General features: G+C 58.5%; 1 protein-coding gene across 1 annotated transcript; it reads left to right on the plus strand.

Annotated features, from left to right (window-relative positions):
- Positions 1-6,496: 6,496 nt before the first annotated feature.
- On the plus strand, positions 6,497-26,890 carry DDR1 (discoidin domain receptor tyrosine kinase 1). The gene is given in 19 exon segments (XM_038768890.1): positions 6,497-6,642; positions 10,654-10,819; positions 10,941-11,043; positions 12,812-13,040; positions 15,394-15,541; positions 15,679-15,778; positions 17,196-17,382; positions 17,993-18,239; positions 18,763-18,861; positions 19,818-19,969; positions 20,182-20,356; positions 20,684-20,736; positions 20,738-20,795; positions 21,942-22,183; positions 22,517-22,644; positions 24,340-24,564; positions 25,015-25,249; positions 26,449-26,598; positions 26,681-26,890. Coding segments are annotated over 18 exon segments (2,796 nt in total). The 5' UTR covers positions 6,497-6,642; positions 10,654-10,695; the 3' UTR covers positions 26,822-26,890.
- Positions 26,891-27,838: the final 948 nt, after the last annotated feature.

A 27,838-nucleotide genomic window follows, 5' to 3' on the forward strand; every position in this document is an offset into this window, starting at 1 on the left:
TTCCAGAAGAAGGAAGAGAGTTTTGGAAGCCCAGACCAAAATCTCCCAAGGCCCCTAGAAGCTGGCGGCCCTCACCAGATTCCCTAAATTCAGTACAGGTTCTTGCAGCCACCTCCTTCCCTTCCTCCTCCTCCTCCTCCTCCCTCCTATTTCTCCCTCCTTCCCCTTCCCATTATCCTTCTCTTCCCTCCTCCCCTTCCCTGCCTTTCCTTTCCTTCTCCCCTCCTCCTGCTTCTTCTTCCCCTCTTGTTCCTCCTTCTCCCCTCCTCCCCCTCCCTCACCTTGGACAAGGCTCCAAGTTCCCCATTTTTTTTCTTTAAATCCTATCATCATCATCATCAATGGTATTTAATGAGCGCTTACTATGTGCAGAGCACTGTACTAAGTGCTTGGGAAGTACAAATTGGCAACATATAGAGACAGTCCCTACCCAACAGTGGGCTCACAGTCTAAAAGGATATATAGGATATATCCTATATTTAAACACAGCCCTGAGCCTCCGGGCCGAAAGGACGAGGGGCGGAGAAAGCAGAGAGGTGCTGCCGGAGGGACTGGAGGGACTGGAGGGACTGGAGGGACGGGGGTCTGTCTGTAGGGGAAAGGGGGCTGAGACGGGGGGCCCCCTCGCCCCCTCTACGGCCCTGAATTCTGCCCCCATCTTACCTCCTTCCCTTCCCCACAGCACCTGTATATATGTTTGTACATATTTGTTACTCTATTTATTTATTTTACTTGTACATATCTATTCATTTTATTTTGTTAGTATGTTTGGTTTTGTTCTCTGTCTCCCCCTCTTAGACTGTGAGCCCACTGTTGGGTAGGGACTGTCTCTATATGTTGCCAACTTGGACTTCCCAAGCGCTTAGTACAGTGCTCTGCACACAGTAAGCGCTCAAAAAATACGATTGATGTTGATGATGCCCCTCGCTGAGACTCCCTCTCTCCCTCTCTGTTTCCCACCCAGCTCTGCTCGAGCCCCCCTCCCTCTACTGGTGTCCCTCCTCTGCCTCCTCCGAACCCCCCAATCCTTGGCTCCCTCTCACCCTCCGCAGACTCGAACCCAGGCCCCCTCCTCCCTTCCCCGAGCCAGCTGCAGGGCAGGGGAATCCGACCCAGCGTGGGGGGTCCCGCTCCCAACTCCCGCTCATCTGCTTCTCCACAGGGACCGGTGGGGTGGGGGGGGAGGGAAGGGGAGGGTCTCCGGGGTGAGAAGTACCCCTCCGCCCCCCACCCTTCCTTTCTCCCGCGCTTAATAATAATAATGATGGTATTTGTTAAGCGCTTACTATGTGCAAAGCACTGTTCTAAGCGCTGGGGGGATACAAGGTGATCCGGTTGTCCCAAAGGGGGGCTCACAGTCTTAATCCCCATTTTACAGATGAGGGAACTGAGGCCCAGAGAAGTTAAAAGTGGCTTGCCCAAAGTCACCCAGCTGACAAGTGGCGGAGCCGGGATTTGAACCCGTGACCTCTGACACCAAAGCCCGGGCTCTTTCCACTGAGCCACTCTGCTTCTCCCGGGCACCCGGTGGGGAGAAGGGAGCGGGCGGAGAAAGGGCAGGGGCTCCTGGCTAGGGGTCTGGGAGAATTTGGGACTCTGTTATAATAATAATAATAATGGCATTTATTAAGCACTTACTATGTGCAAAGCACTGTTCTAAGCGCTGGGGAGGTTACAAGGCGATCGGGTTGTCCCACGTGAGGCTCACAGTCTCGATCCCCATATTTCCAGATGAGGGAACTGAGGCTCAGAGGGGTGAAGCGACTTTGCCCAAGTCACCCAGCAGACAGAGGGCAGGGTGGACAGGGGAGGCCGGGCCATTAGAGGCCACGCTGCATCCAAGGTTGCCCAAGCCCGGATCTCCGGGGAAAAACGGCCGAGCTGAGCGGGGGCTCCGTTGTCTGTGTGTTCTATTGTCCTCCCCAAGTGCTCAATCCAGTGCTCTGCCCACGGTAGTTGCTCAGTAAATACGACTGACCGACTGAGTTGGGGGGTGGGGAGGGCGGAGCCTGGGGTCTCCAGTTCTGCCGCGGAGGCTCCTGTAGGCCTGGGATTCCCCCCCACTCCTCCCACTTCTGGGAATCTCGGCGCTGAGCCGCACATTCCAGCCCGGCTCCAGCCTCTTTCCCGTTGTCACTTGACTCCTCCCGGCTCCCGGCTCCCGGCCCCCGGCATACCTTCCCTCCCCCGGGACTTATAGGGGGGAGCCGAGTGCCCTGGCCCCCTCCCTGCCTCAACATCGGGCCCCAGTGGGGAATCTCTCGGGTGGGTGAAAGGGGCGGGGTCATCACACGATGGAATGAATGAATGAATGAATGAGGCCTTCCCAAACTGAGCCCCCTCCTCCCCTCCCCACAGCACCTGTATATGTTTGTAGATTGATTACTCTATTTTACTTGTACATATTTACTATTCTAGTTATTTTGTTTTGCTAATACACGTGGTTTTGTTGTCTGTCTTCCCCTTCTAAACTGTGAGCCCGCTGTTGGGTAGGGACCGTCTCTATATGTTGCCGACTTGCCCTTCCCAAGCGCTCTGCACACAGTAAGCGCTCAATAAATACGATTGAATGAATGAATGAATGAATGAATGAATGAATGAATGAATGCCTGTCCGGCGCCCCTGGCTCCGGGTTTTCCCGCCTCCCGCTGCTCGGGCTGGAGCCAAATCCCGGCCTGGATTTCTCCCCTTCTCTCTCTCCTCCTCCCCCACACTTCGCACCTTCGACGAAATCCAGCTCCGCGTTTTCCCTTTCTCCCACCAGGGCTGACCCCAAAACCCGGTCCGGGTTCCCCGGCTCAGGAGCGGCTGGGGGCGAGGCCCAGGTGTGTTTACCTGAGGGAGGCCCTCTCCCACTCAGATTTCCCCAGAGCTGCGGACACCGGAGGGGTGTGAGTTTGGGGGGGGAGAAAAGAAGGGGTTCCTGGGGGCGGGGGGAGGAGAAGAATTAAGAGGAGTTGGGCTGGGTAGGACCTGGAGCTTGGTGGTCTTGGGAGGCGTTTCCGAGGGGCCTGAGTGTTTGTGTCTTTGTGCGTGCAAATTTGCAAATAATAATAATAATAATAATGATGGTATTTGTTAAGCGCTTACTATGTGCAAAGCACTGTTCTAAGCGCTGGGGAGGTTACAAGGTGATCAGGTTGTCCCACGGGGGGCTCACAGTTTTAATCCCCATTTTACAGATGAGGTAACTGAGGCACAGAGAAGTTAAGTGACTTGCCCAAGGTCACACAGCTGACAAGTAGCGGAGTCTGGATTCGAACCCATGACCTCTTTGTGTGTGTGTGTGTGTGTGTGTGTGTGTGTGTGTGTGTGTGTGTGTGTGTGTTTTGGGGCTTGGGTCTACGTCTGGGTGGGAATCCACGTGCCCAAGGAATTGGGGGGGGGGGGCGCGACAGGTTTGTCAAGGTGTCCGCTGGGGGAGGGTCTGCCTGGCTTTGGGGTGGGGGGGCGCAGGGGGCAACGTTAAGGCAACATTGTTGTGAGTATGAGGTGTGTGGGTTTGTGGGGCGCGGCTCTCTGTCCTCTTCGGACCCCCCAGGCCCTCTCCATCCTGGCCCCTTTGTTCTGACGATTTTGACACCCCTCTACATGTTTTGTTTTGTTGTCTGTCTCCTCCTTCTAGACTGTGAGCCCGTTGTTGGGGCGGGACCGTCCCTCTATGTTGCCGACTTGAAAAAAAGAACAAATGATGGCATTTGTTAAGCGCTTACTATGTGCAAAGCACAGTTCTAAGCGCTGGGGGGATACAGGATGATCAGGTTGCCCCATGTGGGGCTCACAGTCTTCATCCCTATTTTACAGATGAGGCCCAGAGAAGTTAAGTGACTTGCCCAAGGTCACACAGCTGACAAGTGTGAAGCCATGACCTCTGACTCCAAAGCCCGGGCTCTTCCCACTGAGCCACTTCCTAAGCGCTTAGTACAGTGCTGTGCACACAGTAAGCGCTCAAGAAATACGATTGAATGAGTGAATGCCCCTCTGGTCCCGTCCGTCTCTTGCTTGGTGTCTCACTTTCTCGTTCCCGGAGTGTTTATCCGTGGCTCCCTGTCTCCGGCCCCGGCCCGCACCTTCCCCCTCGGCAGGCGCCCTGGGGCCTGCATTCAGCCGATGTGGGCTCGGTCTCGAGCGCTCACTGTGTGCTGACCACTGTACTAAGCACGTGGGAGACTGCAGAGGATGGGGGGCAGACACGATCCCCGGGGTTTGCATTCTGTTCCCGGATCTGCCCCCTCCAACGCCCCCCTTCCTCCCCACCGCATCCCAGGCCCAGCCCGAGGAATAGGACCGGGCCGTCGTGGGGAGGGAAGGGCGCCTGGGTCCCAGGGACTACGGGGGGGCTATGATCGGGTCCCGAGGGTGGACAGTGGTCACTACCGGGGGGCCGGGTGTCCTGGGACCGGCGTGGGAGCTGCTCCCCTCCCCCGTCCCTTTGCTCCCACTAGGCAGGGCCGGGAACTGGGCCTGTGAAGACCTGTCCTCTCCCAGCCGCCGCAGGGCCTCTCCCTGCTCGTCCTAGCCCAGCCGAGCTGCTGGGGGAGGAGCCCGGAGATCGTCTGGCCCTGCCCGTGACGTCACTGCCTCCGATGGTGACCTCACACAAGGCCCCCCGACCCCCTGTAGCCGTGCCTCCCCTCCCTGCCATTTATTTTAACCTCTATCCTAGACTGGAAGCTCCTCGAGGGCGAGGATCATGTCCACCAACCCTGTTGTATAGAGTTCTGCAAGCAGAAAGCCCTCAGTATTCATTCGTTCAGTCGTATTTATTGAGCGCTTACTGTGTGCAGAGCACTGTACTAAGCGCTTGGGAAGTACAAGTCGGCAACATAACTGAGTTGGCACTCAGTAGATACCATTGATTAGGGAAGAGGGCAGCAGTGGGGTTTCCTTGCATAGGGATTTTTTAATGGTATTTAAGCGCTTACGTAAGAGAAGCAACGTGGCTCAGTGGAAAGAGCCTGGGCTTTGAAATCAGAGGTCATGGGTTCAAATCTCTGCTCTGCCACTTGTCAGCTGTGTGACTCTGGGCAAGTCACTTCACTTCTCTGGGCCTCAGTTACCTCATCTGTAAAATGGGGATGAAGACTGTGAGCCCCCCGGGGGACAACCTGATTACCTTGTAACCTCTCTCCAGTGCTTAGAACAGTGCTTTGCACATAGTAAGCGCTTAATAAATGCCATTATTATTATTATTATTACTATGTGCCAGGCACTGTACTACGCCCTGGGGCAGATACGAGCTTATCAGGTTGGACACAATCCCTGTCCCTCGTCTGGTCTTAGTCCCCATTTTACAGATGAGGGAACTGAGGCCCAGAGAACTGATGCAACTTGTCCAAGGTCGCACAACAGGCAGTGTGTCGGAGCGGGGATGAGAACCCAGGTCCTCTGATTCCCAAGCTTGTGCTCCTTCCACTAGGCCAGGCTGCTTCTCTAGTTGTGGCAGTGGAGTTGGGAGCAGGGAGGAGGAGGAGAAAGAAGGGGGAGGCAGCAGTGGACAGAAGGAGCAGTGGAGGTTAGGGTACCTTTGCTTTTCCTTTGGAGTGCAGAGGGTTGGGGGAAAGGGGAGAGAGGGAGGCCTTAGCCAGGACTGGCGGGGTAGAGCGGAGGGTTCGGGTGGGAGGCCGGCCTTCCAAGAACCCTTGGGTCCCAAAGATCCGATAATAATAATAATGATGGTATTTGTTAAGCGCTATTCTAAGCGCTGGGGAAGTTACAAGGTGATCAGGTTGTTCCACTGGGGGCTCACAGTTTTAATCCCCATTTTACAGATGAGGTCACTGAGGCACAGAGAAGCTAAGTGACTTGCCCAAAGGCACACAGCAGAAAGTTGGCAGAGCCGGGATTTGAACCCATGACCTCTGACTTCAAAGCCCGGGCTCTTTCCACTGAGCCACGCTGCTTCTCCGCGATGGGACTGCCCTTCTAGACTGTGAGCCCACTGTTGGGTAGGGACCGTCTCCGTATGTTGCCAACTTGTACTTCCCAAAAGCTTAGTACAGTGCCCTGCACACAGTAAGTGCTCAATAAATACGATTGATTGATCCCCACTGGAAAACTGTCAGCTCATCCCAGGCCCTGCCTGTCACCTGGGGAAGGGTGACGCCCTGAGACCAGCCCTCAGGGCTGTGGTGGGGGGGTGGGGTGGTGGTGTATGTGTGTGATTGGGAGGAGTCCCTGAGAGGATGGGGGGATGCAAGGAAATGAGACCGGGACTGGGAAAGGCATGGGGGTGGAGGGGGAACCCGAGGAGAGGAGGGATTGTGAGCCCACGGAGAAGCACTGCAGTGGAGATGAGTGAGGGATGCAGGGGCCGGCAGCGGCAGGAGGAGGGAAGGGGGGAAAGGCCTGGGGGACCGCAGGAGGGGAGGGGGCTGAAGAAGCGGAGGGAGGAGGAGGAGGAGGAGGAGGAGGAGAAAGAGGAGGAGGAGTTGAAGGAGAAGAGAGGGCGAAGGGGGGAGGAGGAGGAGGAGGCGGCTGGCGGCAGCGGCGGCGTCCCGAGCTCCTCTCCCCGGAACAGGCCCCCGACAGCTGCTCGGCGGAGCCGCCCCCGACACCCGAGCTGGGCGCCGCCCACTGCCTTCCCCGGGGCCCCGAGCCCGGGAGCCGGCATACCTGGGGCCCCCGCTGGCCGGACGGAAGGTAGGGAGGGCTGGCCGTGACGACCGGGGGCGGCGGAGGGGGGCTCAGCGCCCAGCAATGGGCGCCGGGGGCGGGGGGCGGGGGCGCACGACGCTTGGGGTCTCCGCTTGGCCGCGGCGGCCCCCTTTCCCTCCTCCCTCCCGCCCCCGGCCTAGGATTCAGGCTGGGCGATTTAGGGTGGGGGAGACGGGGCGCCCCTCCCCGGGCTCCGGGCCTAAGATGGGGCCTATCACCCCTCCCCTCTGCCCCCAGTCCCCCAGCGGGGTCGCCCACAACTGGACAAGTTGCCCTACTGGCAAGGCCCTACTGAGAGTTCACCGCTTCCAGGAGGCCTTCCCAGACTGAGCCCCCTCCTTCCTCTCCCCCTCTCCTTACCTCCTTCCCTTTCCCACAGCACCTGTATATATGTATATATGTTTGTACATATTTATTACTCTATTTATTTATCTTGTACATATCTATTCTATTTATTTTATTTTGTTAATATGTTTGGTTTTGTTCTCTGTCTACCCCTTCTAGACTGTGAGCCCACTGTTGGGTAGGGACCGTCTCTGTATGTTGCCAACTTGGACTTCCCAAGCGCTTAGTCCAGTGCTCTGCACACAGTAAGCGCTCAATAAATACGATTGATTGATTGATTGACAGCACCTGCACCCCAACCCCCTCCCCCCCCCCGGGGGGAAGGGCCTCTGCTGAGGAAAACCAGGGCACTGGAGACCCCCACCCTCCCCGGAGGGAAACCTCCCACGCGACGCTCCCTGCCCGGACAGCAGGCCACTGCCAGCCCAGACTGGACATCCCCCCCACCAAAAAGCACCCCAGCCCCCCTCCCCCTGATTTCATTCATTCAGGCATTCAGTCCTATTTATTGAGCGCTTACTGTGTGCTGAGCACTGCACTAAGCGCTTGGAAAGTACAAGTCGGCAAAAGATGGAGACAGTCCCTAGCCAGCAACGGGCTCACAGTCTAGAAGACGGGCTTTGACCGCAGCACCCCAACTGCCATCCCCACTATTTGCTGACACCTCTTTGGACGCTGGAGGACACCCGGAACACCTCCACAACCCACCTCCCATGAGAGGCAGGGATGGCTACATCCAACCTGTTCACCTTATATTACTCTCCCCCAGCGTTTAGCGCAACGCTTAGGACAGCAAATGTTTCGTGAATTCACAATGATTACTTTGAATCAATCAATAGTATTTATTGAGCAGTTACTGTATTCAGAGCTTTGTACTAAGCACTTTGGAGAGTACATTACAACAGAGTCGGTGGACATGTTTTCTTGTCCACAAGGAGCTTACGGTGTACAGGCTAGACAAACATTAATATAATAAATATAAATAAATGATAGCCATGCACTTCTGCAGGGATAACCCCCAAACTCAGCTGTTTCACCCCTGACAGACAGCTTGTCCTGACTTTGCCCCTTCTCCCCGGGCCTCTGTTTACCCCAACTGGATTGCCCCAACCTTCCCCTCCCCGGTCTCTCAGCCCTCCCCTCTGCCCCCACATCCCCCACCTCAGCTCCAGACATCAATGAATCAATCAATGGGTATTTATTGAGCATTTGCTGTTTGTGGAGCACTTTATTAAGCGCCCGAGAGAGTACAATGCAGCTAGTGGAACTGGTCTCAGCCTGGATCTGGGGAGGTGGAAATTGAGATTTTCCTTCCAGAAACTGAGGTGCCTCACGTGGGTTGGGGGGAGTCAGAGATGTGGAATCGGGGCGCAGAGAGGATTGGAATAGGTGAATCCGGAGAGGGGGGTGGGGACTGAGGGGAGAAGGGAAAAGGGGAGGAGGCCCCACCACCTGTCTGCTGCACGACCTTGGCCAAGTCACTTCACTTCTCTGTGCCTCAGTTATCTCATCTGTAAAATGGGGATTAAGACAGTAAGCCCCAGGTGGGACGGGTCTGTCTGTGTCCAACCTGATTAACTTGTATCTACCCCAGCGCTTGGTGCAGTTCCTGGCACATAGTAAGCGCTTAACAAGTACCATTAAAAAAAGGAGTCTGGAGAGAGACAGAAAGAGGAGTGGACCAGGAGTACGGCAAGGCTATTTTCCAGGAACTGTCCTCTCTAGTCCCCATCTCTCTTCCTTCCTTCTGCCCCTTTCTTGGCTTCTCTTCAGCCTGGACTCTGTCTGTCTGTCAGCGCCAGGAGAGGGAGGGAGAAAGAAAAGAGGGGGAAGGGGTGGGAGCTGAGGGAATAATCGAAAGTTACACGCTTTTCTCCTTGCACTGTTTTGTGTGTAGGACGCTGGGTGCCCAAAAGCATTTGTGCGTTTGCATGACCTGTGTTTTTCTGTTTGTGTGGGACTGTGTGTTTATGTGTGTGTGTGTGTCCGACCCTAGGGCATTCTCCACATACCTGGGGCGCTTAGAGGTATCCCTCCAGGTGTCGGCCCCCAGGGTGATCATTAACTTATTAAAGGAACGATTTGCAAAGTAGTTGATGATGTGGAATGAGGCTGCGTGTTGGGGCGTCTGCAGGTAACTGTGTCGGTTTGTGGACGCCCTCCTTCCCCGGGCTATCGGGAGGAGAGAGCGAGAGGCAGAAAGACAGAGAAACAGAGACACAGACAGGCAGAAGGCAGGGAGAGACGGAGGCCCAGAAGACGGAGACCCACAGAGGGAGACCCAGAAACCCAGACAGAAGGCAGGGAGACACAGGGACAGAGACACAGACAGGCAGAATCAATCAATCAATCGTATTTATTGAGCGCTTACTGTGTGCAGAGCACTGTACTAAGCGTTTGGGAAATACAGGTTGGCAACATATAGAGACAGTCCCTACCCAACAGTGGGCTCAAGGCAAGGAGAGACGGAGGCCCAGAAGACGGAGACCCACAGAGGGAGACCCAGAAACCCAGCCAGAAGGCAGGGAGACACAGGGACAGAGACACAGACAGGCAGAAGGCAAGGAGAGACGGAGACCCACAGAGGGAGACCCAGAAAACCAGACACAAGGCAGGGAGACACAGAGACAGACCAGACAGGGGGATGGAGAGACAGAGAGAGGGAGGAGGGAGACAGAGACTGAGCTCCCCGGAGGCTTTAGTGCCGTGGGCCTCCAGAGAGGGATTTATTCCGGGCAGGCACCGCTGATGTCTGCTCTGCCCCTGGGTGTCAATCAAGGCTATTTATTGAGCGCTCGGACTGGGCGTCAGCACAACAAGAGCAGGGGCCGGGGCCTCCGGGAGCCCCTGTCTGGGGGGAGAGGGCCCCCGCTGGACCCTTCTTGCTTGTGCTAAATCGCCGGCAAGTCTCGGGGTCCCCGGGGGTCTCGTCCCGTCCCTGTCGGGGGCGGGGCGGGGCGGCTCGTGGTGCCTCGGGCCCCGCCGCTGACTCACCCTGCGCCGGCCGTGAAGGTTACTCAGGGGAACAAGGGCCCCGCTGTTCCCGCGGGGCGGGGCCGGCCCCAAGCGGCCCCCCCATCCTTGGGACCCAGGCCCCCCTCCAGGACCCAGGCGTCCCTTCCAACCCCACCTCTCCGGGCCCCAGGTGTCCCCCTGGCCCGGGCCTCTCCTCCCGGCCCTCCAGGTGACTCAATCCCCTCCCCCTCCCCTCCCGGACCCAGGCGTCCCCCCGCCCCCCGCCGGGCTTCCCCCCTCCAGCTGCCGTCCCCGCACCTCGGGGGCTCAGCTGCCTCTCGCATTCCAGTCCCGGAGGCCGGCGGAGGCCGGGGGAGGCCGGCGGAGGCTGGCGGGAGCAGCTGGAGCCGGACAAAGGGCCGGGGGCCCCGGGGCCCCCCGCTTCCCCCGCCCCCAACCATCTCCCGGGAAACTGGCGCTTCTATTCAGCTCCGGGCGAGCCGCCCCAAGCCCAGCCTCCTCCCGGGCCTGGGCTGGGGGGACTAAGGGGGTTGCGGGGGCAGGGCCCGCCTGGGAGCAGAGCAGGGAAGCAGGAGGCGTGGATGGGGGGGGCCCATGGAGGGCTGATGGTTAGATCCCCAAATCCCCATCCACCCCCTGACCCCCGGCCCACCGGCCCCCTCTCCCCCCCACCAGACATGCCGCCCCCTCCCCCGGGGGCCTGACGGATTGGGAAGGATGGGCCGAGGCCCCCCGACCTCGAGGCTGCCCTCTCTTCTGCTGCTGCTGCTGCTGCTGCTGCTGACCCTGGGGCCGTGGGCCACACCTGCGCAGGCCGACATGGACGGACACTTTGACCCCGGTAGGATGTGGGGAGGGGGCGAGGCCCTGGGGGCGGCCAGAGCCTCGATGTGGGGAGGGGGGGAGGGGGTGGAAGCCCCCCGGCCCCTGACCCCTCGTGTCCCCCAACCCATCCCCGACAGCCAAGTGCCGCTACGCGCTGGGCATGCAGGACCGCACGATTCCCGACAGCGACATCTCCGCGTCCAGCTCTTGGTCCGACTCCACGGCCGCCCGGCACAGCAGGTGACCCGCCACAGGATGACCACGATGCGGGAGGCTCCGTCTCCTCATCTGGGAAATGGGGAGGCGATCCCGGGTCTCCCTCCTACTTTAGACCGTAAGCCCCTTGTGGGACAGGGACTGTGTCCGCAGTGATTATCTTTCCTCTTCCCCAGTGCTTGATCCGGTGCCTGGCACATAGTAAGTGTTAGCGAGAACCATAGTGATTATTATTCTTGATGCTGAGCACTGCGCCAGACGCTGGGGGAGATATAACATCATCGGATCAGATCGGATCCAGGCCCTGTCCCTCACGAGGCTCACGATCTAAGCGGAAGAGCCGACGGGTACTGAATCCCCATATTACGGATGAGGAAACTGAGGCCCAGAGAAGTGAAGTGACTTGTCCCGGGTCATACAGCGAGCAAGTGGCCGAGCCAGGTTTAGAACCTAGGTCTTCTGATTCCCTGGCCCAGGTTCTCTCCATTAGGCCACACTGCTTCTCAAGGGGACACCTTAGGGTGCCTCCCTTGGGACCCTGGCTGGGAGTCAAGAGGCCTGGATTCTACTCCACTGATCCGCCTTGTGTCCCAGGACAAGCCACTTCACCTTTGCTCGTCAGGAAAATGGGGAATGATGCTTACTCTCCTTCCCTTTTAGACTGGGACAGGGACGCTGTATCTACCCTGTATCCCATATAGAAAGCCCTAGCTTTGAACAAGCAATAATCAGTACCGACCGATGGTATTTATTGAGTGCTTGCTGTGTGCAGAACACTGTACTAAGCACTTGGGAGAGGATAGTGAAAACAGAGTAGGTAGTCACATTGCATGCCCACAATGAGCTTACAGTCTAGAGGGGGAAGATAAGTGGTAGTCATGACACACTCAAAGAGCTTTACAGGGTAAGGGACCCCAAATAGGAAACTCCCGGCGGGCCGGAGAGGAGCATTTTAGCTTCTGGGCATGCTTCAAAGGCCCAGTGGGCCCAGATAGGAGACCCCACAATAACAAAGCAATAACAGGGAACCTGGGTTCTAATCCCTTGCCCTGCCACTTGCCTGCTGTGGGACCTGGGGTGAGTCACTTCACTTCTCCAGGTCTCAGTTTCCTCATCTGTAAAATGGGCATTAATACCTGTTCTCCCTTCTAATGACAATGATGGTATTTGTTAAGCACTTACTATGTGCCAGGCACTGTACTAAGTGCCAGGGTGGATGCAGGCAAATCTAGTTGGGCACAGTCCCTCTCTCAGGAGGGGCTCACAGTCTCGATCCCCACTTTACAGATGACCGAGGCACAGAGAAGTGAAGTAACTTTCATTTGATCGCATTTATTGAGCGCTTACAGTGTGCAAAGCACTGTACTAAGCGCTGTGACCAAGGTCACCCAGCAGACAAGTGGTGGAGCCGGGATTAGAACCCATGACCTCCTGACTCCTGGGCCCGTGCTCTATCTGCTGCGGCATGCTGCTTCTTCTACTTAGATGATGGGCCCCATGTGGGACAGGGACCGTGTCTGACCTGCTTATCTTTGTGTAGTGCTTGGAACAGAATAAGTGCCTAAACATTGTTATTAATTAAGAATAATAACCAGGGATCTCTGTAGGAACCAGAGCTTCCCAGGAGACCTACAGTAGCAGAGGGAGCCTGGGAGTCTCAGCAGGAGCCAGGGTGGGCCCCACGGAGACGGTAGCCCCAGGAGACCCTCTGGTAATAGAATGATCCCAGAGGATGAAAGCAAAAACCTGCATCTCTCTCCGTCCCCGCGTCCATGTGGTGGTGGCCGCCCAGGCTGGAGAGCAGCGACGGGGACGGAGCCTGGTGCCCGGCGGAGCCCGTGTTCCCGGCGGAGGCCGAGTACCTGCAGGTGGACCTGCGGCGGCTGCACCTGGTGGCCCTGGTAGGGACTCAGGGCCGGCACGCTGGGGGACTGGGCAAGGAGTTCTCCCCCGGCTACCGGCTCCGCTACTCACGAGATGGCCATCGCTGGATGTCCTGGAAGGACCGCTGGGGACAGGAGGTGAGGGGCCGGGGCCGGGGCGGGGGGCGGCCAGACTGGGAAGTAGGTATGAGCGGGTGAGGGTTGGAGTTAGAGGAAGAGGAGTCAGGAAGGGGGTGGTAAGGACCTGAGAGAGGAAGGGCTTAGGCAAAGAGGAATGAGGCCAGCCAGGGCCGGACAGGGGCAGAGGGTTGGACTTGGGAGGGATCCATATATCCACCTGTGTATACGTATATCACCTGTATGTAATAATAATAATAATAATAATAGCATTTGTTAAGCGCTTACTATGTGCAAAGCACTGTTCTAAGCGCTGGGGAGGTTACAAGGTGATCAGGTTGTCCCACGGGGGGCTCACAGTCTTAATCCCCATTTTACAGATGAGGGAACTGAGGCCCAGAGAAGTTAAGTGACTTGCCCTAAAGTCACACAGCGGGCAGTTGGCGGAGTCGGGATGTGAACCCATGACCTCTGACTCCAAAGCCCGGGCTCTTTCCATTGAGCCATGTTGCTTCTCTAAGTATATATGTATATCACCTGTGTGTATATATATATATTCATTCAATCGTATTTATTGAGCGCTTACTGTGTGCAGAGCACTGTACTAAGCACTTGGGAAGTACAAGTTGGCAACATATAGAGATGGTCCCTACCCAACAGTGAGCTCACAGTCTAGAAGGGGCAGACAGAGAACAAAACATATTAACAAAAAATAAATAGAATAAACATGTACAAATAAAATAAATAGAGTAATAAATACGTAGAGACATATATACATATATACAGGTGCTGTGGGGAGGGGAAGGAGAGTAAGGTGGGGAGGACGGGGAGGGGGAGGAGGGGGAGAGGAAGGAGGGGGCTCAGTGTGGGAAGGCCTCCTGGAGGAGATGAGCTCTCAGTAGGGCCTTGAAGGGAGGAATCAATCAATTAATCAATCGTATTTATTGAGCTAGAGAGTTAGCTTGGCGAATGTGGGGAGGGAAGGCATTCCAGGCCAGGAGGATGACGTGGGCCAGGGGTTGATGGCGGGACAGGCGAGAACGAGGCACGGTGAGGAGATTAGCGGCATATGTTTGTACATTTTTATTACTCCATTTATTTGTACATATTTATTCTATTAACTTTATTTTGTTAATGTGTTTTGTTGTCTGTCTCCCCCTTCAAGACTGTGAGCCCGCTGTTGGGTAGGGACCGTCTCTATTTGTTGCCAACTTGTACTTCCCAAGCGCTTAGTCCAGTGCTGTGCACACAGTAAGCGCTCAATAAATACGATTGAATGAATGAACGAGAGGCTGGCAGGGGGCGGGTAACAAACATTAGGGTTTCTAGTTCAGTTCACATCTCCCCACTTCTCAAGACCCACCAGTGGTGGCCCACCCACCTCCGCATCCAACAAAAACTCCTCGCCATCGGCTTTAAAGCCGTCCATCACCTTGCCCCCTCCTACCTCACCTCGCTCCTCTCCTACTTCAACCCAGCCCACCCACTTCGCCCCTGTAACACTAACCTTTTCGCTGTACCTCGATCTCATCCGTCTCCCCCCGACCCCTCGCCCACATCCTCCCTCTGGTCTGAAGCTTCCTCCCCCTTCATATCGGACAGACCACCGTTCTCCCCACCGGCAGAGCCTTATTAAAATGCTGGATAGTGCCCGGGCCTGCGAGTCAGAAGGACCCGGGTTCTCATCCCGGTTCCGCCACTTGACTGCCGGATGACCTTGGGCCAGTCACTTCACTCCTCCGTGCCTCAGTTCCCTCATCTGTAAAACGGGGATTAAGACTGTGAGCCCTATTTGGGACATGGACTGTGTCCAGCCTGATTAGTTTGTCTCTACCCCAGTGCTTAGAACAGTGCTTGACACATAGTAAGCGCTGAAGAAATACCATCATTATCGTTATTATTAAAATCCCATCTCCTCCAAAAGGCCTTCCCCAACTAAGCCCTCATTTCCCCTGCTCCGTCTCCCTTCTGCGTGTATCTGCACCCCCTTCTAGACTGTGAGCCCACTGTTGGGTAGGGACCGTCTCTATATGTTGCCAACTTGTACTTCCCAAGCGCTTAGTACAGTGCTCTGCGCACAGTAAGCGCTCAATAAATACGATTGAATGAATGAATGCACCCTTTAATCTCCCCGGCTTCATCCCCACAGCACTTATGTATGCCTGCAATTTATGTTCATGTCTGTCTCCCCCTGGAAACTGTCAGCTTGTTGTGGGCAGGGAACGTGTCTACTAACTCTGTTATATTGGAGTCTCCCAAGCGCTTAGTTCAGAGCTCCGCACACAGTAAGGGCTCAGTAAATACCACTGATTGACCCGGGGGCTCTCGGGGGGTTTCAGCGGGCCCCGCCCCATCCATGCCTATGTCCCCACAGGTGATCTCGGGGAACGAGGACCCCGGGGGGGTGGTGCTGAAGGACCTGGGCCCCCCGCTGGTGGCCCGTCTCGTCCGCTTCTACCCCAGGGCCGACCGACTCATGAGCGTGTGTCTTCGCGTGGAGCTGTACGGCTGCCTCTGGAAGGGTAAGCGGGACGTCCCACTGGGCCACCCCTCACACCGTCCCACCCCAAAATCAATCTACGCTGAGCTGCCCCCAGCAGGGTGGGGGGCTCACCCTGACGCCCTTCTTCCACACTCTCCCCCCCCCCCCCCACCGCAGATGGTCTGCTGTCCTACACAGCACCCGAGGGCCAGACTATGTACTTGTCAGAGGCCATACACCTCAATGACTCCACCTACGACGGCTACTCGGTTAGCGGGTGAGAGATGGGAGCTGGGGGCTGTTGGAAGGGCTGTGGGGAGAGCGGGGGGGATGCTGGGAGGACTGGGTCAAGGGCTACTTGGAGAACTGGGCTGGGGGCTGGTGGGTGGGCTGATGTTGCTGGGAAGGCTGGAGGGAGGATGGAGGCTACTGGGAGGACTGGGATGGTGACTGCTGAGAGGCCCTGTGGGAGAACTAGAGGCCGCTGGAAAGGCTCAGGGGAGGATAGGGGGCTGCTGGGAGGACTGGGTTGGGGGCTACTGGGAGGCCTCGGGCATGAACTAGAGGCTGCTGAGAAGACTGAGGGGAGATCCAGGGGCTTCTGGGAGGGCTCAGAGGGAGAACTGGAGGCTGCTTGGAAGCCCTGGGGCTTCTGAGAGGGCTCAGGAGAGAACTAGAGGCTACAGGGAAGGCTGGGGAGAGGGACAGCAGGAACCACCCAGAGTGGTGGGACAGGAAGAGGAGGAGAAGGCCGGGTGGTGTAGGGGCACAAGGATGAGGAGTAGGGTGGGACCCTCTCTCCGTCCCCCAGATCTGAGAAGGTTCAGACATGCGTGGAGCCCCCACTCCTCCCCGGTGGGGACAGTTAGAGGCCAGGGTTGGGACACTCAGGGTGGGAGGGACCAGGCTGGGGGTCGGGGATCTGGTGGCTGGGGATGGGGGCGGAGGGGGTGCAGCGGCTGGGAGTCTGGGGCCCCTCTAGTGGGCAGGGGCTGTGTTCATCAACTCTATACTATCTTCTCCCAAAGGCTTAGGACAATGCTCTGCACACAGTATGTGCTTAATAAATATGATCGATTGCTTTGGTGTTATTGTGGCTGGAGCCCGGGTGGCCAGGGGATGGGGACTGGGGGTCTGGTGGCCAGGGGCTGAGGGTTGGGATGACATACCCTTACTGAAAAATGGGGATTAAGACTGTGAGCCCCACGTGGGACAACCTAATTGCCTTATATCTACTCTAGTGCTTAGAACGGTGCTCGGTACATAGTCAGCGCTTCACAAATGCCATCCTTATTATTATTATAGTTATTAGTGGTATGGTCGGGAGTCTGGTTTGCTGGGGGGTCCGGGTTGTTGGGGGTCGGGTATAGTGGCCGGGGGCCGGAGGTCGGTCTGGGGGCCTGAGTGGCTAGTGGCTGGGGCCGGGGATTGGGGGTTTAGTGGCCGGGCTGTGGGTGGCTGGGGGTTGGGGGTGTAATGGCCAAGGTCCAGGGGGCCAGGGACTGAGAGGTGGGACGGCTGGGGAGTCGAGGGGCTGGGATGCTGGGGTTTGGGACGGCTCTGGGGTCGGGGGTCTGGGTGGGCCGGGGCCTAGGGGTCGGCGGTGTAGTGGCTGGAGTCCTAGTCCAGGCTTGGTGGTGCGGGGGTGAGTGGAATCCCCATATCAGGTGCTCTCCCCCGAACCCCACCTGCAGGCTTCAGTACGGGGGCCTGGGCCAGCTGACGGACGGCGTGCTGGGTCTGGATGACTTCCGCCGGAGCCGGGAGCTGCGGGTGTGGCCGGGCTACGACTACGTGGGCTGGGCCAACGCCAGCTTCCCCCACGGCTACGTGGAGATGGAGTTCGAGTTTGACCGGCTCCGGGCCTTCCGGGCCATGCAGGTGCCAGGGCTGGAGCCAGATGGGGGCGGGGACGGGGGCCAGGCCGTCCAGGAGCTGGGGCCGGTCCGGTCTGGGGGGGCCGGTGTCCATAGGGGATTCCGGACTGGAGGTCCTGGAGGAGCTGGATTTCCCGGCGTTCATCCGGGGTCCCGGTTGGCGGGGGGAGATTGCATTATAGGGAGCAGTAACGGTGGGGCGGGAAGGGGGAACAGGAAGGACTGGATGGCGGGGGAAGGGGGGATGGGGAGCATGGAGCAGACGGAGGTCCCAGGCGTGCTTACATCCCTTACCCTCCTCTCTCCCCTTCCCTTTTTCCCCCACTTCCCTTTCCCCCATCTGCCCCTCTTCCCCATCTCTCTCTCCCTGGCATCTCCCCCAAACCTCTCATCTCTCCCCATGCCCCCCGCTCTTCCCTCATCCCTCTCCTCCCTCCCCTTCCTCCCTTTCTCATTCCCCCACTACAACCCCTCTCCATCCTGATCCCTCTATCCTCCTCTCCCCCACCCGTCTCCCCCCTTTCTCCTCTGCCCCTTTCCCCCTTTCCCTTCCTTCCTCCTTCTTTCCCACCACTCCTCTCCCCATTCTTGTCCCCATCTACCCGCCGCTGCAGGTCCACTGCAACAACATGCACAGGCAGGGTGTTCGCCTCCCGGGCGGCGTGGACTGCCGCTTCAAGCGGGGCCTGGCGTCGGGCTGGGAAGAGGAGCCGGTACGGCACACGCTGGCCGGGGGACTCGGGGACCCCAGCGCCCGGGCCGTGGCCGTGCCCCTCGGGGGCCGCGTCGCCCGCTTCCTGCAGTGCCGCTTCTTCTTTGCCGGGCCCTGGCTGCTCTTCAGCGAGATCGCCTTCCTCTCCGGTGAGGACCCCCACCCTGGGACCCCTCCCCTCCACACACGCCCCCCCACTCCCATTCCAGAGAGTATTTCCTAAGTGTCCCCCACTTAGGGTGCTGAGCACTGGACTAAGTGCTGCGGTGGGGAGTGGGACAAGATAACCAAGATCAGACACAATCCCGGCCCCCACACCGGGAGGGAGGACGGGGATCGAATCCCAGTTTGACAGAGGAGGAAACTGAAGCCCAGAGAGGTGAAGTGACTTGCCCAAGGTCACGCAGCAGGCAAATGGTGGAGCCGGGATTAGAACTCAGGTCTCCTGTTGCCCAGGCCCGGGCTCTTCCCACAAGGCCACGCGTACACCCCTGCTCCCATTGGAAAGGGCAAGTTGTGGTAGTATTTATTAAGTGCCCCCTGAGTGCAGAGCACTGTACTGAGTGCCCAGAAAGAGTGCACCGGTGAGAAAAAATTGTTCCAGACCGAACAGGCTCAGTCGGAGCCCCCTCTGGTTCCTCACCCGACTCCTTCCCTGTCTTTTCCTCCCAGATGTGGTGAACGGATCATCTCCGGTCGAATTCTCTCTGCCCTCAGATGGCAGCGCCCCTCCTGCCCCCGGTCCAGCCCCCACCAACTTCAGCAGCCTGGGTAACATGTCCCCCCACCCCCCCATCCTCCTGGCTTGGTCTCCCTCTGTCCAGGGTCTTCCCCCTGTCTTTCTTGGTCAATCGATCAATCAATTGATGGTATTTAAATGCTTACTATGTGCCAGGCACTGTACTAAGTGTTAGAGTAATCAGATTGGATACGGTCCCTGTCCCAGCTGGGGCTCACAGTCTAATCCCCATTTTATAGATGAGGTAACTGAGGCACAGAAAAGTGAAGTGACTTGCCCAAGGTCACACAGTGGACAAGGGGTGGATTAGGAATTAGAATCCCGGCCCTTCTGATTCCCAGGCTCTTTCTCTATCCACTAGGCCACGCACTTGGGAGCACTTGGGAGAGTAATAATCATAATGGTATTTGTTAAGCACTTACTATGTATTCTATCCACTAGGCCACACTGCACGTACTGTGTGCAGAGCACTGTACTAAGCGCTTGGGAGAGGACAATACAACAGAGTTGATAGGCACAGTCCCTGCCCACAAGGAGCTTACAGTCTCGAGGTCTCCACTTTTCTCATCCTCTCCTTTCCTAATAGGAACTGTGGTATTTATCAGTTGTTTACTCTGTGCCAAGTACCGATCTAAGAGCCGAGGCATATACAAGTTTATCAGGTGGGACACATTCCCCGTTCCACATGGGGCTCACGGTCTGAGTAGAAGGGAGTACGATTCAATCACCATTTTACCGATGAGGAAACTGAGTCACTGAGAAGTGACGTGACTTGCCCAAGGTCACAAAGCAAGCACGTGGCAGAACCCAGGTCCTCTGGCTTGCAGGTCAGGCGCTTTCCAATAGGCCTGACCCCCGATTTCTCCCCAAGGCCCGCTCTCGCCCTGTGCCCCTGGCCGACCCACCCCCACCCCAGTTTATGCCAGACCCCACCGCCTACCCCCCATCCAGGGGGGGTAGGATGATCCGCCCTGTCTGGTCCCCGCAGAGGCCGAGCCGCGGGGGCAGCAGCCGGTGCCCAAGGCGGAGGGCAGCCCCACGGCCATCCTGATCGGCTGCCTGGTGGCCATCATCCTCCTGCTGTTGCTCGTCATTGCCCTCATGCTCTGGAGGCAGCACTGGCGCCGCTTGCTAGGCAAGGTGGGCATCCCGAGGGCCCTCAGGAGCCCAGAGGGGGGCCAGCAGGACAGGGGGCGGAGAAGGTGGGGGGCTGGGGGGCCGGGGTGGAACCTGGAGGGGGGACACCCATAAGGGAGGGGGTGTGGCCGAGGGGGAGGAAGGGCAGAAGAGGGGGCGCAGATGGAGATGGGGTCCCAACAAGGCCCCCGCTGACCGCTTGGGGCCGGGCCCAGGCGGAGCGGCGGGTATCGGAGGAGGAGCTGACCGTCCACCTCTCCGTCCCCGGAGACACTGTGCTCATCAACAACCGGCCCGGCCCCTGCGAGCCGCCCCCCTACCAGGAGCCCCGGCCCCGCGGCGGTGGCGGCGGCCCCCCTCCCGGGCCCAGCGCCCCCCACAATGGCTCTGGTATGGACCCTCGGGAGGGGTACCTCCTCCGCCCCCCCCCCCCGCCCCCCATCCACCGTGGCTCTTTTCCGTCTGTACACCCTGTGACCTCCGCCCCCCATCTCTCCCCCTCTTTTGCCCGGTCCCTCCCGCCTCTCCTCTTGCCACATGTCGGCCTCGTCCTGTCTTCCCGTCTCCCTGCCCTCTCCACCCCCAGCCCCGGGCCCCGTCTGTCCGGCCCCTGCCTCGCCCCGTGCCCTCCCGCTACGCCCGTCCGTCCGTCTGTCCGTCCGCGTCCCCGGCCTCACCCGCCCCCTCCCCGTGTCTCTCCCCCTCCTCTCCCGACAGCGCTGCTGCTCTCCAATCCGGCCTACCGCCTTCTCCTGGCCACTTATGCCCGCCCCCCCCCGCGGCCTCGGGCACCCCACGCCCGCCTGGGCCAAACCCACCAACACCCAGGGTAAGCCCCTCCGCCCCCCGGGCACCCCCGGCGGCCCAGGAGAAGCTCTCTCCCGCCTTGCGCTTGTCTCGCTCTCTCCCCGTCGTGGCCTCTTCTGCTCTCCAGAGCTGCGGAGGAGAAGGCTCTCGCACCCTTAGATCTTTCTCTGCTGCCTCTGCTCCTATTTCAGCTGCCCTTTTTCGTTCAGGGGGAGAAATCGTTCCCCACAACCCTTGCGGCCCCCCGCCCCGCCACCCCACCATAACAACCCAGGATGGCCGGGAAGCCTGTGGTGTCCGCAGCCCTTTCCCCTCCTCCACACCCACCCTGTGAACTCTCTGTGGTCCCCCCCTTGTGTGGCCTCCTTGTCGTTTGTCTCTGTGCTCAAAGCTGCACGGGGAGAGGCTCTGGCCCCCTCCCCCTCTCCTGCATGCCCCCCTATCCTTACCCCTGCCTGCGGGACCACCCCCCACCTCCGAAGCTCTGGAGGCTCCTGGCTGTCTCTGGAGGTGATTGGGAGGGGCAGAATCGGGCGGAGACCAGGAGGATCGGGGGCGGACAGACAATCTGTGCAGAGGGGAGTAATAATAATAATAATGATGGTATTTGTTAAGCGCTTACTATGTGCCAAGCACTGTTCTCAGCGCTGGGGGGATACAAGGTGATCAGGTGGTCCCACGTGGGGCTCACAGTCTTAATCCCCATTTTCCAGATGAGGTAACCGAGGCCCAGAAGGTGCTGGTGGTTGGATGGGGGCTCTCCTGAGGTCATCCTGTCCGTCCCCCTGCCTCTGCTTCCAAGCCGGAGGGCTCCTCTTGCCCCCGCCTCCCTCCGCACATCAATTGGGATCTTTCCCATGCTGAGAGATAGCTGGGGAAGGAGCTGCCTGGGCCTCCCTCGCTTTCTCCTTTCCCGATCACCCTCCCATTGGGAAGTTCTCCCTGAACTCTGGCTGCCGTCCATCTCGCTTCACGCTCTCTGCTTCTGGAGGGGTGGTCGCGGGGAATGAGGGCTGAAGCAAACTGGATTCTCCGCTGAGGATCAGGGGGTGGGGCCCTCTGAGACCAGAGGGGGTGGGGGGCCTGGAGAGGGCCGAGAATGCAGGCCGAGGGCTGGGCCTCCGGGCTCCCCTCCGGCCCTAACAACCCCCGTCCCCTACCCCCGCAGCGTGCACCGGGGACTACATGGAGCCGGAGAAGCCCGGGGCACCCCTGCTGCCCCCGCCCCCCAGCAGCGTGCCGCACTACGCCGAGGCCGACATCGTCACCCTGCAGGGCGTCACTGGGGGCAACACGTACGCCGTGCCGGCCCTGCCCCCCGGGGTGGTGGCCGACGGCCCCCCCCGCGGGGACTTCCCCCGTTCCCGCCTCCGCTTCAAGGAGAAGCTTGGAGAGGGCCAGTTTGGAGAGGTGAAAAGACGCTCTTGGCCCCGACCTCTGACCCCCACCCAGACATCTGACGCCGGTCCCCGGCTTTAGGGTCCTGACACCTGCTCCCGAATCCATCGGTTATTAGTTTTTTTCGAGCACTGACTATGTCAATTAGTGGTATTTTTTGAGTGCCGAAGGTGTGCAGAGCACTGTACTAAGCCCTTGAGAGAGTCCAGTACAGCAGTTGGTAGACTCACTTCCTGCCCACAAAGAACTCACAGTCTCTGACGGCCGGACCCCGAGGCGGTGACTCCGGTTGGCCCCGGGGTTGCTGGAGGATGAGGAGCCCGTTGACCTGTCCCGGCCCCGCAGGTGCACCTGTGCGAGGTGGAGAGCCCCCAGGACCTGCTCAGCCTCGAGTTCCCCCTCAACGTCCGCAAGGGCCGCCCCCTGCTCGTGGCCGTCAAGATCCTGCGCTCCGATGCCACCAAGAATGCCCGGTGAGGACCTGAGGGTGGGACCACGATTGGGGTTGCTAAGAGGTGGAGTCTGGGGGTGTGACTAAGGGTGGAGTCTAGGGTGGTCTGGCGAGTGGCCAGGGGATGGTTACTATGGGGTGGAGCCTGGGGTGTGGCCTGGTGGTATGGCCAGAGGGAGGTTAAGGGATGGAGTGGAGAGTGGAGCCCAGGAGTAGAGCCCAGGGAAGTAGCCTGAGGAAGGGGCCCAGTTTAGACTCCAGGATTGGGGCCTGGGGGGTGGGTCCAGGGAGAAACGGGGAGACCGAGGCCCAGAGGAGAACAGGGAGTCGCCCGGGGTCACACGGCAGACTGGTGGCGGAGCCGGGATTATATATATATAATATATTATATAATATTATATATAATATCAATATATTATATTATATATTACACATTATATATAATTGTATATATAATATATAATATATAATATAATATATAATAATATTGTATATATAATATATATATACACATATATATAGCCCACTGTTGGGTAGGGACCGTCTCTATATGTTGCCAACCTGTACTTCCCAAGCGCTTAGTACAGTGCTCTGCACACAGTAAGCGCTCAATAAATACGATTGAATGAATGAATGAATGAGAGCTGGAGGGGCGGGCTCCGGTGAGGCGGACTCGAAGGTCTAGAGGGGGCCGGGACAGTACCGAGAGGCCGACTGGTCCATTGGGTTTGGCAGGGGGTGGCTCACTCATTCATTCATTCAATCGTACTTATTGAGCACTTACTGTGTGCAAAGTACTGTACTAAGCGCTTGGGAGAGTACAATGTAACAACAAACAGACACATTCCTGCCCACAACGAACTCACGGTCCATTCCGAGGGGCTGGTTTAAGGCGGACTCTCCCGGAGTCACCAGCCTAGTGGCCTCTGGCCTCTTCTGATAGCCGGCGGGACCCCAGCCTTTTCTCTTTGGGTGCAGATGGGTCCATTGCCTGCGGGAGGAGGCACTGTATCCTCACAAGCTTGTGGGGTTTTGTTTTTTGTTTTTTGTTTGGGGGGTCGGTAATGGATTGTTCGACATCCAACAGCAAGGGGGGAATGGATTGTTCCGTGTTCTGCAGCAGGGGGATGGGGTAGATTGTCCATGACAGCGGCAAAAGTGGGGAATAGATTGTTCCACAGCCAACAGTGGTGGGTGGTGGGTTGTTCCATGTCAGCGTGGCTCAGTGGAAAGAGTCCGGGATTTGGAGTCAGAGGTCATGGGTTCAAATCCTGGCTCTGCCACTTGTCAGCTGTGTGACTCTGGGCAAGTCACTTCGCTTCTGTGGGCCTCAGTTCCCTCATCTGTAAAATGGGGATGAAGACTGTTGAGCCCCCTGTGGGACAACCTAATCACCTTGTAACCTCCCCAGTGCTTAGAACAGTGCTTTGCACATAGTAAGCGCTTAATAAACGCCATCATTATTATTATTATGTCCAACAGTGGCGGGGGGATAGATTATTACACATTCAGCGGTGGTGGGGGGCGGGGGGTGGATTGTCCACAACCAACAGTGGTGAGGGGATGGATTGTTCTACATCCAGCAGAGGGGTGGGGGTCGGTGGCAGGGGAGACCTCCACGAGGAACTCTTCCGTGGCAAGAGGCTGCGGGGGGATTCCCTCTAACTCCTTTCTTCTCCTCCTCCTCTTCCTCCTCTGGCGGCGGCGGCGGCCCCAGGAACGACTTCCTGAAGGAGGTGAAGATCATGTCGCGGCTCAAGGACCCCAACATCATCCGCCTGCTGGGTGTGTGCGTGCAGGACGACCCCCTCTGCATGATCACCGACTACATGGAGAACGGCGACCTCAACCAGTTCCTCAGTGCCCACCAGCTGGAGGACAAGGTGGTGGCCGGAGGCCCGGGCCCGGGGCCCGGAGGAGCCGCCCAGGGACCCACCATCAGGTTTGTCCTCCCGCCTGCATCCGTCTGGCCCGGCCCGGCCCCGGGCACCACCATTGCTGACACGGACGCTGTCACCCTCCCAGAGATCCTGCAGCTCGGGAGCAGCACCTGTGTTAATAATAATAATGATGATGATGATGATGATAATGGTATTTGATAAGTGCTCACTTTGGGCCAAGTACTGTACTAAGCATTGCAGGAAATACAAGATCGTCGGGCGTAAATGCCACTTATTATTACTGTGTGCCAAACAATGTGGTTAGCAGGGAAACAATGAGTTTGCGGGGTAGATTGGGATAGGTGTTTGGAAAGGAGGGGAGGGCAGGAAATTCCACCTGGGAATTGCAGAGGGGGGTTGGCTGGGATGCCAAGGGGAAAGAGGAATGGCCTGTCCCAGCCGGGCTGCGGTGGGGGAGGGATGAACTGTCCCCCTGTCCCCTCTCGTCTCAGCTACCCGATGCTGCTGCACGTGGCGGCCCAGATCGCCTCGGGGATGCGCTACCTGGCCACGCTCAACTTCGTTCACCGCGACCTGGCCACGCGCAACTGCCTGGTCGGGGAGCACTTCACCATCAAGATTGCCGACTTCGGCATGAGCCGCAACCTGTACGCCGGGGACTACTATCGGGTGCAAGGCCGGGCCGTGCTGCCCATCCGCTGGATGGCCTGGGAGTGCATCCTCATGGTGAGGGGCCGAGGGGACCGATGGATGGATGGACGGACCGATGGGCGGGCTCTGGCGGGGCTGGGGCCATGGCCGTGCTGCCCATCCACTGGCTGGCCTTGGAGTACATCCTCATGGTGACGGGTCGCGCCATGGGGGTGACGACGGAGGGAGCGGAGATGAAGGGCAGCGAGGTTGCGGTGGGGGCGGGGAGCCCTACCTGGGAAAAGGAATGGGGCCGAGGGGTGGCCAGGAAGGAGCGGGCAGGGCGAGTTCCCCCCATAGCCAAGGGGGTGAGGTCGGTGGCCGTGGTGCCCCGTCTCCGTGGGCCAAGCCCCTCACTGCTCCCCCTGCCAGGTTCCCAGCCTCCCTGACTCCAGGCCCCTGACCAGACCGAACAGCTTCCAATCAATAATAGTGACACTGGTTACGTGCTTACTATGGGCTAAGGACTCCGGGGAGTTGCCAGCAGCCCGTAGAGCCCAGGTCTGGGAATCGAAGGACCTGGGGTCTCACCCTGGCTCTGCCACTTGTCTGCTGTGTGACCGTGGGTAAGTCACTTCCCTGGGTCTCGGTTACCTCTTCTGTAAAATGGGGATTAAGATGGTGAGCCCCGTGTGGGACGTGGACTGTGTCCAACCTGATTAACTTCTATTTATCCTGGTGCTTAGAGCAGTACCTGGCACAGTAGCGCTTAACACAAACCATTAAAAAACAAACAAAAACCATAAAAAAGAAAAAAAAGTTAACCAGGCCAGATACAGTCCCTGCCCAACGTGGGCCTCACAGTCCAAGGTGGATGGAGAACAGGTTTGAATTCCCGTTTTACAGATGAGAAAACTGGAGCCCAGAGAAGTGAAGTGATCTGCCCGAGGTCACACAGCGGACAACTGGAGGAGCCAAAACTGGAGCCCAGTTCCTCCTACTCCTAGACCCAGGCCCTTTCCACTAGGCCAAGCTGTTTCTCAGGCAGCGATCCCCAAGTAGGGGGGGAACAGGGATTCTGATTAGTTTTTATCTACCCCAGTGCTTAGCATAGTGCTTGCACAAAGTCAGCACTTAATAGAAGACCCACTAGTGATTACTATTAAAGGACTGAGCAGTTTCCACTGGTGTGCGGTGGCAGGGGTGGTGGGTTGAGCCGAGCGTGGGTGTGTGTTGTGTGCGCGTGGCCTGGGGAGGAGCTGATCTCCCCCCACCGCCTTCCCTCGCTGTCCAAGGGCAAGTTCACGACGGCCAGCGACGTTTGGGCGTTTGGGGTGACCCTGTGGGAGGTCCTGACGCTGTGCCGGGCCCAGCCCTTCGGACAGCTGACGGACGAGCAGGTCATCGAGAACGCCGGCGAGTTCTTCCGGGACCAGGGCCGACAGGTCAGCGGCGGGGGGAGGCGGGCGGGCACCAGGGTGGGCGGGGGGCTCCCGGCGCTCACCCAGTCCCCCCCCCCCACCCCAGGTGTACCTGTCTCGCCCCCCGACCTGCCCGTCGGCCCTCTACGAGCTCATCCTCCGCTGCTGGAGCCGGGAGCCCGAGGAGCGGCCCCTGTTCCCCCAGCTGCACCGCTGCCTGGCCGAGGATGCTCTCAACACGGTCTGAACCCCAGCGGCCGGGACACAAGAGGAACCCCCCCCCCCCCCATGCCCTCCCCTGCTACCCTCTTCCTCACACCGCCCGTCCCCCTCTCTGCTGTCCCCTGTCTCCTCCCTCTTCTCTCATCTCCTCTCTCCTCTCTCATCTCCTCTCCTATCTCTTCTCTTGTCCCCCTCCTGACTCCTCTCTCATCTCTTCTCTTGTTTCCTCTCTCATCTCCTCTCTCCCATCTCCTCTCTTATGCCTCTTCTCTCGTCTCCTGTCTTGTCTCTCCCGGGACGGCCAGGGTAGAGGCAGAGGGAAGGGTGGGAAGAAGGGGATCTCTCCTCTCTGTCTTCTCCCGCTCCCCATCTTCCCCGCCCCACCCGCCCCCCACCCAGCTGGTCCTGGGGCCGGGACCATGCCCTTCTCCCCTTCGCCGCCTCCCGGATCCGGCAGTCCCACTTCAAGAGGTGGGCGTTGGGGTGGGGGTGGTGGGCGGTGGTGGGCAGGGAAGCCACCGGGCAGACACTGGACACGGCCTAATGGTGCCTTGCTGGGAGACACTGGTCAAGGGATGCGGGGGTGGGAGGTCAACGGTGGAAATTCTCCCTGCCCCCTCGTCCCTCCGTCAGACACTGGACGCAACTGGCTGAGAATTGGGGGCCGGGATGGGGCCAGGGAACACGAGCCCCCCATCTCCCGGGGTCTCCCCGCTGCCCCCCACTACATTCCCCCAATACACTGGACCTGATGGGGGGGATTTTTGTGCCCTCCCCCTGCCTTCCCATCAGCCTCTTCTCCCGCCCGCCCCCCACCCCAACCCCACCTCCCTGGGTTGTAGATACTACGTAGTTTCTCGGAGTCTGTAAGTTTCTTTGGAATAAATATTGGGGTTGTGGGGGTGGGGAGGGCGGGGGCACCCGGGGCTGACCCGGGCCATTCTGCTGTAGCCACGTGTTGGGTTTTCTATAATCACTTGGGGTTTGTACATTGTTCTGGGGAGAGACACAGATTTTTACACTAATATATGGACCTAGCTGG

The sequence above is a fragment of the Tachyglossus aculeatus genome, chromosome Y4 (genome assembly GCF_015852505.1).
Source record: "Tachyglossus aculeatus isolate mTacAcu1 chromosome Y4, mTacAcu1.pri, whole genome shotgun sequence".
NCBI lineage: Eukaryota > Metazoa > Chordata > Mammalia > Monotremata > Tachyglossidae > Tachyglossus > Tachyglossus aculeatus.